We start from the raw sequence: 16798 nt of genomic DNA, 5'->3' as shown, positions 1-16798 counted from the left end.
TGATCAGGGTGGAATGATAGGGTTAAGAGGTAGAAGTAGGGAAGGAGCTGGAGAGGAGTAAAGAGAAAACTAAAGTAAGAAACCATTCACCTGTTTTTTGTCTACACTTTGTTTTAAAAAAGCCATCATGGTACTTTCATCCTGTTGAAGTACTTGGCAATTTAAGTAGTTTAAACCTTGATTTAATAATACGTTTAGATAATTTCTATGATTTTGCTATTTATGCTGATTAAATAAATATATCAGTAGTCCGAGTCTGTTTTATGAAAGTAAAATGTAAATCATGTTTTTGTTTTTTTTTAAACACGTGCGGCACGCACGTGCATTTTACTTGTCTCTGAAACATCAATGTCTCGCACAAGAAACACTGCACTGGATTCAACAAACGTGTACGGGTGCTTGGTTGCTGACCACGCACAGCCACCACGCCACAAGTGTGGCGCCGCCGCAAAAGCTGGTTGCTGACAAAGGTTATGTTGTGGCAGCTTTTTTTCTTCATGATTTTGGCCAAAGTTGTGGCTCAAGAATTTGCCGCCGCATCTGCGGCTTGGCAACGTGTGGCCCGCGTACAAGCGGCCCCTACATACATTTTGCCTGATTTTTTTGGTAGGATATTTTGCTTGATTGAGATTTGCGGCAGAGGCAGCATGGACACTTCCGCCCTCATGCCCTCACTTGAACATTCACAGCTCACCTGCACTAGCTGTTACCTCCCCCTTCCCATCATTTTCTTTTGTTTTCAATTCAACTCTGAACTCTCTTTCTTTTTCAGGCCTGCTCAAAAATCATTTTTGTCGTTTGCATAACTAAAAAGACGACGACGCACGGGAAGGGAAAAAAAATGGTGCTGGGTTTCCACGGACACCGCCGAGCCCAAGCGGGAGGGGATAACGTGCCGCGCCGAGGGGTGACGTGGCCGCATCCGCGGCCGTCGCCTGCAGATTGGCACCCATTGGAGCCGAGCTAACCCGTACGTGTCACCTCCATCCGCTCATCCATGTGGACCTTTTTTTATAAGCATGAATCGATGCATGTTTTTGAATCGTTCATGAAAAGATGAACTCCATTTCTTGAATAGACGAACCGGTACATGACTGAGACAGGTAGGACAATGATTCGCTTTGCGGCAAAGAAGCCCTTAAGAATTGGGCAGCAGATTAGGACTCCTTTTATAGGACTGTCGCTGTGGCTGAAACAGCTCTGGTTGTGGCTTCTATGATGGAGCAACTTTTTTGGTGGAGTTAAAGCTGTTTTGAAAATTATTTGGCAAAATAACTTCTTCTATATTTTTATGAATGGCTCCAGGGAACGCGATTTCGCTTCTCTGCTGGAGCCATTTTTCATTTTTCATGGACCGTTAGGCTCCGGCGGGAGCATTGGAGGAGCTGAAGCGGGAGGCCTTCCAAAAGGAGCTTAGGGGGTGTTTGGTGGCCTTAGGGATGTTTGGTTCTTTAGTCTGGACTAAAGTTCTTATCACATCGAATATTTAGATACTAATTAGGAGTATTAAACATAGACTAATTACAAAATCAATTGCACAGATGGAGACTAATTTGCGAGATGAATCTATTAAGCCTAATTAGTTCGTGATTTGACAATGTGATGCTACAGCAAACATGTGCTAATCATGAATTAATTAAGCTTAATAAATTCATCTTGCGAATTAGTCTCCATCCGTATAATTAGTTTTATAATTAATCTATATTTAATTCTTCTAATTAGCTTCTAAAAATTCGATGTGACATCAACTAGAGCTCAAATATCAAGCACCCCTTACTTTCAAAAAGAATTGGGCAGCAGCGGCTGCGGCGTCATCCGCGGACGCTGGAGCGCTGCAAGCCACTCCCCTCCTCCCAGTCCCCGGGGGCCGGAGCTCTGAGGGCCTCTCCCGCCAGGGCGCCTTATCTGCCACGCGGGACGGGGGCGGGGCCCACGAAAGGACCGTCCTTTGGACATTGGCTCCTATATAGGCGTCGTCATCCCAATCCCCCTCCCCCCAGCCTCCCGTATTTCACATACGTGCGCGGCTCCTTTTCCTCCTCCCTGCGGTCTGCGAGCAAGCCACAGCAGAACAGCACAGGTATGCGCGTGCACCCTCGTCTTCTTCTCCGAGCAAATTTTAATCAGCGATGATGGTGCCGTCTAGATTATCATGAATTTGCGAAAGATTTGTGTTTTAGGAAGGAACAGGAGAAGTTTCTGTTCGTTGGTTTTAAGAATGAGTTGATCGAGCTGGCTTTGTCTGGCTGTCTCTGAATGTTTGTCTTTATCCCGAACGAAGTTATCTCTCTGAATATTGTCGCTGCTAGGCATGCCTTTGCGTGGTTGACTGACGTAGCTCGGAGGCATCGGGACAACCTATAGTTGATGAACCTTTGCATGAGCAGGAAGGATCTTATCTCTTGCTGGTTTCGATAAAAACGATGACAGTATTGAAGCCCTTTTGGCTTTTGCCCTTGAGCAAGCGATTTAAGGATCAATTAGCTAACAGGCTTCACATGTAAGAACAATTTAGAAGAAGATAAAATGGTTTTTTACGCATAGGAAACAATTTACCATGTTACTATTCTTACTATTTACATTAGTTTTTGCCATAATTTACATCCTGAAAAGCATGTTTGTGTTCACAAGAACACCGCAATAGAACGGTTTCAGAGAAAACGAGCAGCTCTTTGGAGGGCTAATGGGCCTATTCGTGGAAAAAAAACGCTGTGGGGCTCTACCTAGGCCCATTAGAAAGCTCACGCTAGATGCCCTGGCAGGTATATGCCGACGGGGCTGGGCCGACCTCGACTGCTGTGTGTTTGACTGGTCTCTTGCCTACTCACACAGTCACACCACTGCAGCAAACAAAGATGGCGGACTACGTGTACGGCCCTGGGCGGACCCACCTGTTCGTCCCGGGCCCGGTGAACATCCCGGACCCCGTCATCCGCGCCATGAACCGCCAGAACGAGGACTACCGCTCGCCGGCCGTGCCCGTCCTCACCAAGATCCTCCTCGAGGACGTAAAAAAGATCTTCAAGACCACCACCGGCACCCCCTTCATCATCCCGACCACCGGTACCTTAATAATCTTCTTCATCTGCACGTGTTCATAGCGAGATGTCAATGCACATTGTAGCAGCTCGATCGTGTGAGCACTGAGCACACTCGTCGTGGCTCGCGTTGCAGGGACGGGCGCGTGGGAGAGTGCGCTGACGAACACGCTGTCACCGGGTGACCGTATCGTGTCGTTCCTGATCGGCCAGTTCAGCCTGCTATGGATCGACCAGCAGCAGCGCCTGGGCTTCAACGTGGACGTGGTGGAGAGCGACTGGGGCCGGGGCGCCGACCTCGACGTCCTCGAGGCCAAGCTCCGCCAGGACACGGCCCACACCATCAAGGCCATCGCCATCGTCCACAACGAGACCGCCACCGGCGTCACCAACGACCTCGCCACCGTCCGCAAGCTCCTCGGTCAGTCCATGATCTCCTCCGATACTCCATGCATTTCACTCCCGATCGCACATATATATAATTATATATATACATATATACATCTACGCAGACACGTACCGGCACCCGGCGCTGATTCTGGTGGACGGCGTGTCGTCCATCTGCGCGCTGGACTTCCGCATGGACGAGTGGGGCGTGGATGTGGCGCTGACGGGGTCGCAGAAGGCGCTGTCGATGCCGACGGGGCTGGGCATCGTGTGCGCCAGCCCCAAGGCGCTGGAGGCGAGCAAGACGGCCAAGTCCGTGCGCGTCTTCTTCGACTGGAACGACTACCTCAAGTCCTACAAGATTGGCTCCTACTGGCCCTACACGCCCTCCATCCAGCTCCTCTACGGCCTGCGCGCCGCGCTCGACCTCCTCTTCTTGGAAGGCCTCGACAACGTCTTCAAGAGGCACAAACGCCTCGGCACCGCCACCAGGTGCGCACGCCTTGTTCTGCTCTGCTTGCATCGGTTTCTTTCTTTCTTTCTTCGATGCAAACGACGCAGTGTGGTGGATGAACTCATGAACGGAGGCTGCTCCATCGACCAATCTTGATTTTGCAGGCTGGCAGTGGAGGCGTGGGGGCTCAAGAACTGCACCCAGAAGGAGGAGTGGTTCAGCGACACGGTCACCGCCGTCGTCGTGCCGCCCTATATCGACAGCGGCGAGATCGTCAAGCACGCCTGGAAGCGGTACAACCTCAGCCTCGGGCTCGGCCTCAACAAGGTCGCCGGGAAGGTGTTCAGGATTGGCCATCTCGGCAACCTCAACGAGGTTCGTATGCTTCCACTGTTCTGCTAAAGACGTCGATCCTGCATTGCAATCTGAAATAACATTCACTGTTCTGCTCTGCAGCTGCAACTGCTGGGGTGCCTGAGCGGGGTGGAGATGGTGCTCAAGGACGTGGGCTACCCGGTGAAGCTCGGCAGCGGCGTGGCGGCCGCGGCAGCGTACCTGTCGAATTCCACGCCTCTGATCCCGTCCAGGATCTGAGCTCCGCGCACCGACACGACAGTCACACAAGGCAAAGCAAGGCCAGCGACGGCCAGAACAAACGGAACCGGGCAGCTCTGTCTGCCTCTGCCGCCTGGCACTGGCAGAGCAGCCGCGTGCAGTAACTATTGGCTATACTCTCTGTGTATGTAAAGTTAGTTTTCACACTCGGCTGTGCTAAGGAGTATAACTTTGTGAACTGCAGCTTTTAATTAAGGAACTGTCTGCGTGTAACTCGGGTATTTCCAAACATAGTTCTCACAAATCATATTGCCCAAATTATGTCTCCAAGTAATTACAGAACAAGCGCAAGTACATGAATTAGTAGAAAATGCTGTAACTCAATGTAAAAAATAGCGGTAACAAATACGAAACGCATCAAAGTTTAGCAATCAACAGCAAGTAGCTGCTGTGCCCTGTTCTGAACTTTTAGGCAGCTTTGGCGAGCTGGCCGAGCTCCCTGTCGACGGCCACCTTGAGGAAGCTGCCTTCCTCGACGACCATCTGCACGGGGAGGAACCCAAGCCCGTTGGCCACGGCGAGCATCACCTCCCTCATCTCCGCACGGAACTCGTCACGGTCCACCTCGCCGCTGCCGTCCCTGTCGAACCGGGCGAACAGGCCGCGGTAGAGCGTGGCGAGCTCGTCGGGCTGCACGGCCGCGTCGTCCGCGCCGAAGTGCTTCTCCAGGACCCGGAGGCTCATGAGCTCCCGGGCCATCTCCGCGTAGGAGAGCAGGCCGTCGTGGTCGGCGTCCAGCGCGGCGAACCGGCCGTCCACCGACGAGTTGAAGGCGCGCTCGTCCTCCACGAAGCTCCGGACCGTGCTCCCGTCCAGGATCTCCACGCTCATGTCTGAACTCTCTCTGTGATCTCGCTCTTGGGACGTGTTCGGGTGAGTGGTGTTTGCTCTGGTTTGGCTCGAGGTTGATGAGATGCAAGGGCGATCGGTCGTTCCTTCCGGTTTTATAGGCTCGCGGGTCGCGAGTGCGGTGGAGGCGCGTTTGGGCTGACGGTTTTTGATGACGAGTTGGGTTGGGCCTGCGGGTTTTGACGTCGGTAGCTTGGAAACGACGCGAAGTACTTTTTCTCTTTGGGCCCGTGCAGCCGTGTTTCCTCTCTGGGTTGGTGGCAGTGGCATGTTGAGAAAACGTGTGCCCCGGGTCGTGCTGACAGGTTGGGCACCATGGGGCGGTTTTTGGAGACGGTTGCTGCGGACGAGGGTGGACGGCATTCTTAAATAATGTGTCTCGTAGTTCAATCTCAAAGTGGTACTCATTTCACTCTATTTAACCAATTACTTAAATAATATTGTTGGTTAAAATTTGGAAAAAATAAGTAATGATAGATATTTCGAATTGGAGGGTGTGGATTATTAAATAGACTTTGGGATTGGCCTTTGTCTCCTCATCTATGCTTGACATTATATCACTATTGTACATAAATTGTTTCCATGCAAATTAATGTGAAACTTTATTTTTCTCATCCCTAATTAGTCACTAGACACTATTGTACATAAATTGTTTCCATGCAAATTAATGTGAAACTTTATTTTTCTCATCCCTAATTAGTCACTAGAAATTTGGCAGAGCATGTAGCATAGCTAGGCAAAATAAAACTGAAGCATCATAATGACATGTGGCTGGTACATGGTAAATTAGTTCCGAGAGCATACTCGCAAAATTGTAATGAGTTGATTGTTGAACATTTTTGATAGTAGTAATAAATTGATACTATTTATGTGCATAGCTTCGCTGCTTCCATAATTACTCCTATCGCATGGGGTGTCTTGTGTTTTACGAGGTGAACAAAAGAGGTATATGAAGAACACATCAGTTTGTGCGCTGAAGGACAATAATGTTTATCAAAGAATAAAAACTACCATATATACACTGAAACTAACAGAAGTTGTTTGAAAATTTTCATATCCATATGCTTCAACATTAGATCCCATTTAACTTAGGCAAAAGTGAGTGTTCCTTCTTGTGTCATTTACCTCTGATAACGAATTTAGATAGAGGCTCAAACCTGCTCCAAAAGTTTCTCAGCAAGGTGCTCCGACAATTTAAAATTTCAGCACTTTCTAAAGCTCTGCCTCTGACCATTCTGCGTCTTGGGATGCCAGATTGACCCATTTAGATTTTCCAATGGTAGATATATGAAGAATGTATTATTATATTTTATTGTAGAAAAAGGTATGTTACTTTATTAGATATGTGCTAAAATTCCATTTTAACAAACAACCAGTGTCAGTAACAGATTACGGATGAGATAAATTTGCGTATACCCAATTCCAATTCTATAAAGGAAGTAAGGATGTGGAAAAGAAAATCAACATACCTTAAACACAAACCATACTGGCAATATGATTGCATTTTGCGTAAGTTTCTCAAGCTGAGTTGTATTTCGAGCGGACTAACAAATGGAATGAAAGTATCAGTTGACTTTACTTCTGCGGGATGAATTTCCTATTGATGGAAATGATGTTGACCTAGTAGTTATCATACAAAGATTCTTTCCGGTATTTTTTGCTATAGATAAGATTTGGCAAGTCTACCTTGTTATGATTAGTACAAACGTGGGTTTCATGCATGTTTTTTCTACTTGCACTAAGAATGTAGCAGATATTTTGTTAGCTATATCCATACTGAACTCTGCTTGCACACACTCTTCAACATCCATGACCTATAGCTTCACTGAACATTTGATAGCTAAATTAACTTTGAATTTCAAAGAAACAATTTCGATACAAACTTCCCAACAAAGATTAATTAAACTAAATAATATTGATAAGTTGTAGCATGTTATATAAATCAGAGGTACGCAGTTTCATGAATAGTATTATAAATATAATTAATAAGAGGATTGATCTGATAAGTGTAGTTAATTCCGTTCACCTTACTCTTCAGACTATTATGCACAATATTGAGTTATCAACATTTTTCTTTTTGCAAATACAGAGATAGACTTGGCAACATATCACATGCATAATAATATAGGGTTGTGACATGCGTACATGTTCTATGGAGGTGAAGTAGTTGTATTGTGCTTTGGGTACCTCGCCAATATTTTGTTGTAGCAGATTACTGCAGCGTGTTCCAGTCATTCACGATGATGCTCTCACCCGACAGAGTGGGAGCAGCAGGACCATTACCGTCTCGTAGCGTTATTGACGCAATGACGCCACAGTACTCGGCCCTTGCCGGTCATTCCATTGTCTACTCTTCCCATGGGCTCGCCGATGCGCATCGCAAGGTGTTGGATCGCAACGCGCGCATCTTTCAGGGTGCGTGCCCAGTGCGCGCTCCAGGTTGCCGTACTCACGATTGGAGGTTGCTCCACTCCTCGCCGTGCAGGAGCACATCACCGTTGCCAAACATGTGAAGTGCCATTCTCTCCTGGATCGAAGTTGTCTGCCCGTGCTGAGTTCTAGGGAGACAGAGGCAGTAGGGATATGGGCGGAGAAGGTTGTCGCGCGTGAGGAAGGAGAAAGAGCGAATGCGTCTGCCTTGTTGTGGCATGGAGGCGGTAGCGGCGGCATAGGTGGCAAGGACATTCCATAGCGGAGCGGCAAGGCTGGATGCGCCGGCGTGGCGGCGTTCTTTTCCCTGGTTGGGGGATTGAGACGCAGGTGGAGCGGGCTGGAGAGAATTCGTGAAGACTCGGGTCGACGGTTGATGGGCCGACCGGACCCGCATCGGATGGTCATTATTGCAAGCTCAACAGATCGGATGGTTAACGGGTTAGCGGGCGATGTGGATATCCTACCCCTGTTGGGAGTGCACCAGCTCTAAAATGAAGAGATTTTCTACGATTTTTGCTCACTCGCTATTTTTTTTTCTACACCTATGCCAATTTGTTATGCCATACCCATAGCCTTCCACACTCATCACTTCTATTATACATCCTTATAGTTTTATGGAGCCTGATCTTTGATGTGGCATCTTCTCCCTTTTGCTTCTTTAAAGAGCGGTATGAATTTCTATGGATTATGATCGATTCAGAAGTGTTTTCCCTAAATCAATATGCTCGTGGCAGTTGTAACCTCTGGTCTCGGATAATAAGGTTTTGGCTGTGAATCAAAAGCCCGCCATCCAAACCGGAGGTTATATCCTTCAAAACTAAAGATTTTTCAAACAAATCAAAAGTTTTGGCCTGAATCCAAAGTTTTTATTATTCGATTAATTCATTTTGTCATAAACTGAAAGCCTTTGTTAATGCATAATGAGCAAGCGACGACGTGAGGGGAGGCACATGCAAGTCCACGGTATCGGTCTACTGGAGTCAAAATGAACCATGACAGGTGGAAGTCAAATAACAAGCCGTCGTTGAGAAAGTGGCCACTTGGTATATGACCAAGGTATGTTGATCTTGCTGATCTTCTCAACGTGGCCGGGCCATTCCAAGCTTTCCTGAACTACCTGCAAAAGACCAATGTCATTGAAACTTTTTAGAGCCCGAACAACACCAAGCGGGCATCACCATCTTTGTCCCCAAGGACTCGACGTTCGCCGCGTAGAAGAAGAAGAACACCCTTGCAAGGTTCGCTAAGGACCACTGCTCCTGGACCACGTGTTCCGCAAGTTCTACTCCCTGCCTGATCTCGGCAAGCTCAACAGGCGCAACCTTGTGGCCACCTTCATCGGCTCACGGTACACGCTCAACCTCACCGACGACAATTTGCACTATCAAAGTGATGTCGATGAGGTCCAACGTGAAGGTCATCAGTGCCTTGTCTGTGAGAGCTCCAGTTGCTGTGTACGAGGTCGACAAGGATCTCCTGCCAATGCAAATCTTCAAGAGCCAACATGCGCTGACGTCGGCCGCTGGTTGGGACTAAGAGCATCTCCAGCAGTCTCCCTTTCCACGATCCAACTAACATATTGGGAGAGTTGATAAGAAAATAGTGCTCCAACAGTCTCCCTTTACCTTTCCCTTTTCCCAATAATTATTGGGATAACCCAATAATTCACCCCAACTCTTCCTAGATAAAGGAGGAGCTGTGACTCTATCAATACGGTAGTTGGATTGGGATGAGATTATTGGGATACTGCAGAAGCAATTCTCCCAATAACGGTGAAAGTGGTATTGGGATATCCCTATTAACTAGTTATTGGAAAATATTTATTGAGGGACTGCTCGAGATGCTCTAAAAAGTCATCGAGATAAGGGTGTTAGAACTAAAAGAGTAATAAATTCCACAAATGATCAAGTTTACTCGCTGTAAAATAGCATATGTTTTTTAATAATGAACACAAAATCCTGCTTCATTTCTCGCGTTAGGAGGAGCCGGTACACCATTACAATTATTACATGTAGTACGCGACCCCACATGAATTCAAACATAAGTTTTTCTAAGTATCAACAAGCCTCTCAATAGATTATTCGTAAACTAAAGAGCCATCCATTATACACAGTATCAACAAGCCTCTCAATAGATTATTTGTAAACTAAAGAGCCATCCATTATACACGAAGAAGCATCTCCCGTATTATTCAGTATGCCTGACTCATCAGCTCTTTTGATCTTCACTGTACTGCAACCGCACTCGGTGTCCAAGGCAGTACATTCTCCTAATTAGGACTCGAAAAAAATTGATTTGTATTTATCAAATACAATTGTATTTGTCATGGACCGTACTGTCGTTGTCGAGATTTGGGGATCAAGACTACGACAAGTAAATTTACTTTATGCGCGTAAGGCTTCGGATGGTGGCGTGAGAGGACACAGGGTTAGACTGGTTCGGACAGGAATAGCCCTACGTCCAGTATGAGGAGCTGCTCGTGTTACTCACGCGAGGCCTGTAGTAGGGGTTACAAACGGGTGAGAGAGGGAGCTGGTCCCAAGTCTCTTGGGTGTGCACTGATGCTCGTGAGGAGAGGATGTGGGTTCTGTTGGCTTGAGCGTCCCCTGTCTCGGGGCCCCTGGTCCTCCTTTTATAGTGCAAGGAGAGCACAAGAGTTACAGGTGAGCCAGATGTTCGGAGAAGTGAGAGAGATAAGCTAAGTAAAGTCAAACATGGGGAAAAAGACCGAGTCCCCAGGTCGCCGCCTTCCTTTCCGGCCTTTGTCTCCCGTCAGCGTGGCCGCCGGAGGGGGCGACTCCCGTTGGATCCTGTCGGCGATCCTCTGGTCGACCGTCGTTGCCAGGCACGATGATGATGTTTGGCCGCCGCAACTGTGCTCGTCGTGGGGGACGTCCGTCCTCTGTAGCCCTTCATGTTGACCGGGAGGCGCGGACGTCATGTCCCTGTCGCCGGACTAAGCGCGAAAACGGGCGGCGCTCCCTCCTGTGCCGGGGGACGCATGTAATGAGTGCCCTACGGCGAACAGGGGAGGCCGCGGCCGCTGTAGCCTGTATGGTCGTGGCTACAGTGTTCCGTCCGGGTACTTGTGGCGGGTCACGTCGAGGAGCGCGGGCGCCTTTCTGCGCGCCAGAGCCGCGGCGCATTTATGGCGAGATTGGTGGGGGCCCACGAGATCCGCGCCCTCGTCTACTGGTCTGCGCCCGAGGCGGATTCTTGTCCTGTGGGTCCGGATGAGTCCGACCCCCTACGTCCGGGGTCGGGTGAGGCGGAGCCTTGCGGCGAGGGGTCGGGCGCATCCGACCCTGGGACCGTGGGTCGGGCGAGGCGGAGTTTTGCTAGCGGGGGGTCGGGTGTGTCCGACCCTGGGACCGGGTGAGGCGAAGTGGAATACTCCCTGCCCATGCAGGATCGGTGGGGGTCTCTGTTGCTGCAGGTGGGCCTGAGCCTCTATGATTATTGTTTAAGGGGCATAAAGAGGTTGTTAATATTTACCCAACACGTACTTTTAGTAAAAAAGGAATTATGAGCCATATTTGTCAAATACATCCATATCTTTTAAAGTTAAGCATCGTATCCCAGTTTGCTATTATAAATCAGATGGCAATAAAACCATAGAACATGTGTGAGTAGCCATAGGAATAATCGGAGCAATTCTGTTTCAATAAATTAGTCTTGCAATTACATGTATGATGTCTTTGTGTAATGAAATAAACAACATGGATGAAATACACTACATATTTTCGTAGTAACACTGTAACTCGATGTAAAAATTGCAATTACGACACTTCAAAATTTAGTAATCTATACTACTCCGAGCGAGTAGTGATCCATCAGTCCATGTCCATGTGACTGTGAGCTTTACGCAGCTTTGGCGAGCTGGCCGAGCTCCCTGTCGACGGCCACCTTGAGGAAGCTGCCTTCCTCGATGACCATCTGCACGGGGAGGAAGCCGAGCCCGTTGGCCACAGCGAGCATCACCTCCCTCATCTCCGCACGGAACTCGTCACGGTCCACCTCGCCGCTGCCGTCCCTGTCGAACTTCGCGAACAGGCCGTGGTACAGCGCCCCGAGCTCGTGGGGCTCAATCGCGGCCTCGTCCACGCCGAAGTGCTTCTCGAGCACCCGGAGGCTCATGAGCTCTCCGGCCATCTCCTCGTAGGAGAGCAGGCCGTCGTGGTCGGCGTCCAGCGAGGCGAACCGGCCGTCCACCGACGAGTTGAAGGCGCTCTCGTCCTCCACGAAGCTCCGGACCGTGCTGCCGTCAAGGATCTCCACGCTCATGTCTGAACTCTTCCTGTGTTCTTGCTCTTTGGGACGTGTGAGTGTGAGTGATGAACGGATGGTCTGCTCTGGTTTGGGGCTCGATTTCGATGAGATGCAAGGGCGATCGGTCGTTCCGGTTTTATAGGCTCGCGGGTCGCGAGTGCGGTGGAGCCAGGCAGCCAGCCAGTCTGTGGAGGCGCGTTTGTGCTGACGGTTTTTGATGACGGGTTGGGTTGGGCCTGCGGGTTTTGACGTTGGTACTTGGTAGGATGCTGCTGGGTGTTGGTGGGTAGCTTGGAAACGACGCGAAGTACGTTTTCTCTTTGGGCCCGTGCAGCCGTGTCCCCCCCCCCCCCCCCCCCCCCCCCCCCCCCTCTCTCTGGGAGACGGTTGCTGCGGATGAGGGTGGACGGCATTCTTCAAATAATTTTTTTTCCCTAAATCCATATGCTTGTTTGCAGCTGTAACTTGTGGTCTCGAATAATAAAATTTTGGCTGTCAATCAAAAGCCCGCCATCCAAACTGGATGTTATATCCTTCAAAACCAAAGATTTTTCAAACAAATCAAAAGTTTTAGCATGAATTCAAAGTTTTTGTTCTTTGATCAATTCTTTTTGCCATAAACTGAAACCCTTTGTTAATGCATAAATGAGCAGGCGCCGACTTGAGGGGAGGCACATGCAAGTCCACAGTGCTGGTCTACCGGAATTAAAATGGACCATGAGAGGTGGAAGTAAAAGATCAAGCCGTTGAGAAAGTGGCCACATGGTATACGACCAAGGTGGGCGTGAGAGGCTAACCATGTGCATGGAGTTTGGTTTTTGAAAATCCCTGTATGTGAAACCGAAGCACTGGCCCGTTTGCAGCTACTAGTCCATCAACCCGTGCTCCCGCATAGGCCAATGTTTTTAAAAAATTTTATATTTGAAAATTCTTTAAAAATTAAATTCCTAGCTAATCATCAAAATTTTTACCTACAACTCTCTCATTTTTTCAATACCTCAACATAATACTCATATAGATGTGTACTTATCTTTATCCAGTTGTGATTGATTATTAATTAGTAATTACTCTATACACTTTTTCATCCACATTTACACTTTTTCATTTTGTATTGCACATCCATACATTATGATTAACATAAAAAATATTTTTCATCACTTCCTTATATACATGTATAAATGGTCTACATGGTGACACTCATCATGACTATATTAATAATGACATAAATAGGTACTTTAGAATCATATATTAGTTTACTTTTGGATATTTATGTACCATGCACATGAAGATAATTAGATACAAATTTAGATGTTTACTTTAGATTATTTTTAATAACAACATACATTGGTAACTTAGATACAAATTTAGAATGACATTTTAAGTTTTTCTTTATAATCATATGCATGAGTAAATTGGATGAAGATTATGGGGTTACTTTAGATTTTTTATAACGGCAGAGCTCGGTAATTTAGATATAGATTTAGGGTTTATTTTAGAATATTTTCATAATGATAGTGGTGGGTAAATTTTTAATAAATACAATAGACTAATTATTATGATTATTAGAGTTTATATGTTTCTGATTTTTTGAGAATTTCTAGGATTTGTATTTTTTTTCTAACGTGTCTGATGCCTCTTCAGAACTAATGTGGAGTCTCCAATAGAAACAAAATGAGGCCACATTCCTACAGAAGACTCCGATCGAAACAAAATGAGGCCACATTCCTACAGAACTATTATCTTGAGCTACTTCTCATTTGTTAAATATTCAAACACAATACTTATATTGATATATACTTATTATCTTCATCCGATTGTGACAGATAATGACTCTATAACATTTTCATCCACATTTATAATCTTTAAATTTTCACTTTGCATTGCATATATGCGCTTGAATTTGTTTAATGGACCCTATGTTTGAGCTATAATTGTAACATACAAATTTATATTCCCATCACTTCCTCTATATCTTTATAAATGGTGACACACATCATACCTATATACCTTAATTATTATATCATATACATAGTGTAAGAAATAAACGATTAAGAATCATGTATTGGTTATATTTTAATTTAAGTGATTTGGATTCAAATGTAGGGTTACCTCATATTATTTTTAATAATAGCATATTCGTGGGTAATATAAATGTAAATTTAAGGGGTTACTTTGAATTATTTTTAAGTATTAGTGGTGGGAAATTTATTTGCAAATTTGGGGGGTTATTTGAAATATTGTTTATAATGGCATAAGTGGGTAATTTTGAAGAAATTTAGGGGTTACTTAGTTTATTTTATATAATGGCAGAGGTGGGTAATTTAGATATATATTTGGGGGTTATTTTAGGCTATTTTTGTAATGACATAGGTGGGTAATTTTTTAGAAAACATAATAGATCCAATGGCTATGATGATTTGAGTCTATCGATTGATGGCTAGATGTTTTGCTTTTTTTGAGAATTTCTAGGATTTCCCTCTTTTTTTAGAGTGTCCACCAAGAATTCTAGGTGGCTTCACCTGGATGCTTCAAAAGGAGCTCCAATTAGTAATAGTAAGATGGGACCCGCACCCGCACCGCGCACACACCATGATCTGAACTTTTTTTTATAGCACGCTCTCATTGACTTCCACGATCACATTCCTCACACTCCATTTCTTGGCTTCTTGCTGCGCTGCCATCTGCCTGCCTTGAGAGCCTTCCTTCCCATTCTCTACAGAGGTCAACCTCCTCCATAGGCTGGTGTCTCTCAGTTTGCAATCCGATGCCTTTGAAATAATGCTCAGAGATAGAGATTTTTTTAGCCTCCACACGTTGCACTTTTGAGGTTTGCAAGCTAGATTAGAGAAGCTTCAGGCTTATTACTGCATTTGGACCTGGCTCCAAAGTTCTTGACCGGAGGAATCACAAATCTTCTCAACATCCTGCTTTTCTTTTCCTAGTGTAAGTCGAAGCAAGGGCTGTTCAATTTTTGTGTTAGCTCTGAGAATGTTTAATTTCGTGGCTAGTTTCTGCTTTCTTCGTTTTTGGGTCCTTTTATGACTCTGAGATATGCAGTTTTCAGTTGATGATATTTACACAAAGAAAAATAGCATAAGGTTTGGTGTTTAATGCTTCACTGTTCTTGCATGAACACAGGAATTTGGACTAGAGAAGTGAAGACACCGAGATAGTGTTCAATGAAGTCATTTTTACCACGGCTGTCCTAGCCATTGCGTTCTTCTCACCAGCAGTTGCTCACAAGATCAAGAATCCAGCTGCTCCTCAGTCCCCGATCGATCCGCCATCCCTAGTGTATCGTGTTGACCTTGCTGATCTTCTCAGCATGGCCAGTCCATTCCAAACTTTCCTGAAACTACTTGCAAAAGACCAATGTCATCGAAACTTTTTAGAGTTAGGCGAACAACACCAAAGCGGGCATCACCATCTTCGTCCCCAAGGACTCCGCGTTCGCATCGCTGAAGAAGAACACCCTTGCTAGACTCACCAAGGACCAGATCAAGTCCCTGCTCCTGTACCACACGCTCCGCAAGCTCTACTCCCTGCCTGAGCTTAGCAAGCTCAGCAGGCGCAACCTTGTGGCCATCTTCGCCGGCTCACGGTACACGCTCAACCTCACCGACGACATTGGCACTATCACAGTGATGTCGGTGAGGTCTAACACGAAGATGATCAATGCCTTGTATGCGAGAGCTCCAATTGCGGTGTACGAGGTCGACAAGGTATTCCTGCCAATGCAAATCTTCAAGAGCCAGCCCACGCTGATGATGGCCCCTGGTTGGGACTAAAGAGTCATCGAGACAAAGGTTTTGGAATCAAAAGAGTAATAAACTCCATAGATGATCTACTCACTGTAAAATAGTATATGTTTTTTTAGATAATGAACAGAAAATGCGGCTTCATTTCTCTCATTAGGAGGAACCAGTACACAATTATTACATTTAGTACGCAACACTACATGAATTCAAACAAAAGTTTTTCTAAGTATCAAGTATCAACAAACATCTCAATAGATTATTCGTAAACTAAAGGACCATCCATTAGATACGAAGAAGCATCTCCACTTTTTGGTATGCTTGACTCATCAGCTCTTTTGATCTTCACTATATTGCAACCGCGCTTGGTGTCGAAGGCCGTACATCTTACACTTACTAATTGGAGGAGGCTCCTTTTGAAGCCTCCAGATAAAGCCACGTAGGATCCTAGGTGGACACTATAGAAAAAGAGAGAAATACTAGAAACTCTCGCAAAAAAGCAAAACATCTAGCCATAAATCGGTAGACTCAAATCATCATAGCTTTTGGATCTATTACATTTTCTTAAAAAATTACTCACCTATGCCATCATGAAAATAGCCTAAAGTAAACCCCTAAATCTATATCTAAATTACCCACCTCTACCATTATATAAAATAAAGTAACCCCCTAATCTTTATCAAAATTACCCACTTCTGCCATGATAAAAATAATTTAAAATAACCTTATAAATTTGCAACTAAATTCCTACCACTAATACTTAAAAATAACTTCAAATAATCCCTTAAATTTGCATCTATATTATCCACATATGCTATTATTAAAAATAACATGAGGTAACCCTAAATTTGAATCCAAATCGCCTTAATTGAAAATATACACCAAATTATGATTCTAAGTTGTTTATTTCTTACACTATTGGTATATGATGTAATAATTAAGGTATATATGCACGGTGTGTGTTATCATTTATAAAGATATAGAGAAAGTGATGAGAA

The 16798-nt window shown here is 45.7% G+C and overlaps 3 protein-coding genes and 1 pseudogene across 5 annotated transcripts; 2 read left to right on the top strand and 2 right to left on the bottom strand.

The window, feature by feature from the left end:
• The first annotated feature begins 1920 nt into the window (after positions 1-1920).
• LOC117862076 (serine--glyoxylate aminotransferase) lies at positions 1921-4707 on the top strand. Of its 3 annotated transcripts, none has more exons than XM_034745589.2 (6): positions 1921-2080; positions 2847-3063; positions 3175-3459; positions 3551-3917; positions 4044-4254; positions 4336-4707. In XM_034745589.2, the coding sequence occupies exons 2-6, from the start codon at positions 2856-2858 to the stop codon at positions 4471-4473; spliced, it is 1209 nt and encodes a 402-aa protein (XP_034601480.1). In that variant the 5' UTR covers positions 1921-2080; positions 2847-2855; the 3' UTR covers positions 4474-4707. The 3 variants fall into 3 exon arrangements, with proteins under 3 accessions (XP_034601480.1, XP_034601481.1, XP_034601482.1); XM_034745590.1 differs by having other exon boundaries at positions 1932-2080; positions 2833-3063; XM_034745591.2 differs by having other exon boundaries at positions 1993-2080; positions 2763-3063.
• Positions 4708-4715: 8 nt separating this feature from the next.
• On the bottom strand, positions 4716-5423 carry LOC117862078 (uncharacterized). Its single transcript, XM_034745592.2, has one exon. The coding sequence runs from the start codon at positions 5323-5325 to the stop codon at positions 4903-4905; it is 423 nt and encodes a 140-aa protein (XP_034601483.1). The 5' UTR covers positions 5326-5423; the 3' UTR covers positions 4716-4902.
• A 5983-nt stretch (positions 5424-11406) lies between these two features.
• On the bottom strand, positions 11407-12168 carry LOC117862020 (uncharacterized). Its single transcript, XM_034745529.2, has one exon. The coding sequence runs from the start codon at positions 12058-12060 to the stop codon at positions 11638-11640; it is 423 nt and encodes a 140-aa protein (XP_034601420.1). The 5' UTR covers positions 12061-12168; the 3' UTR covers positions 11407-11637.
• A 2928-nt stretch (positions 12169-15096) lies between these two features.
• Positions 15097-15833, top strand: LOC117861927 (fasciclin-like arabinogalactan protein 7; annotated as a pseudogene).
• Positions 15834-16798: the final 965 nt, after the last annotated feature.

The sequence above is a fragment of the Setaria viridis genome, chromosome 6 (assembly GCF_005286985.2).
Source record: "Setaria viridis chromosome 6, Setaria_viridis_v4.0, whole genome shotgun sequence".
In the NCBI taxonomy this organism is placed as follows: domain Eukaryota; kingdom Viridiplantae; phylum Streptophyta; class Magnoliopsida; order Poales; family Poaceae; genus Setaria; species Setaria viridis.
The sequence above is the reverse complement of the archived record's forward strand: the minus strand, read 5'-3'. Positions and strand labels throughout refer to the sequence as shown.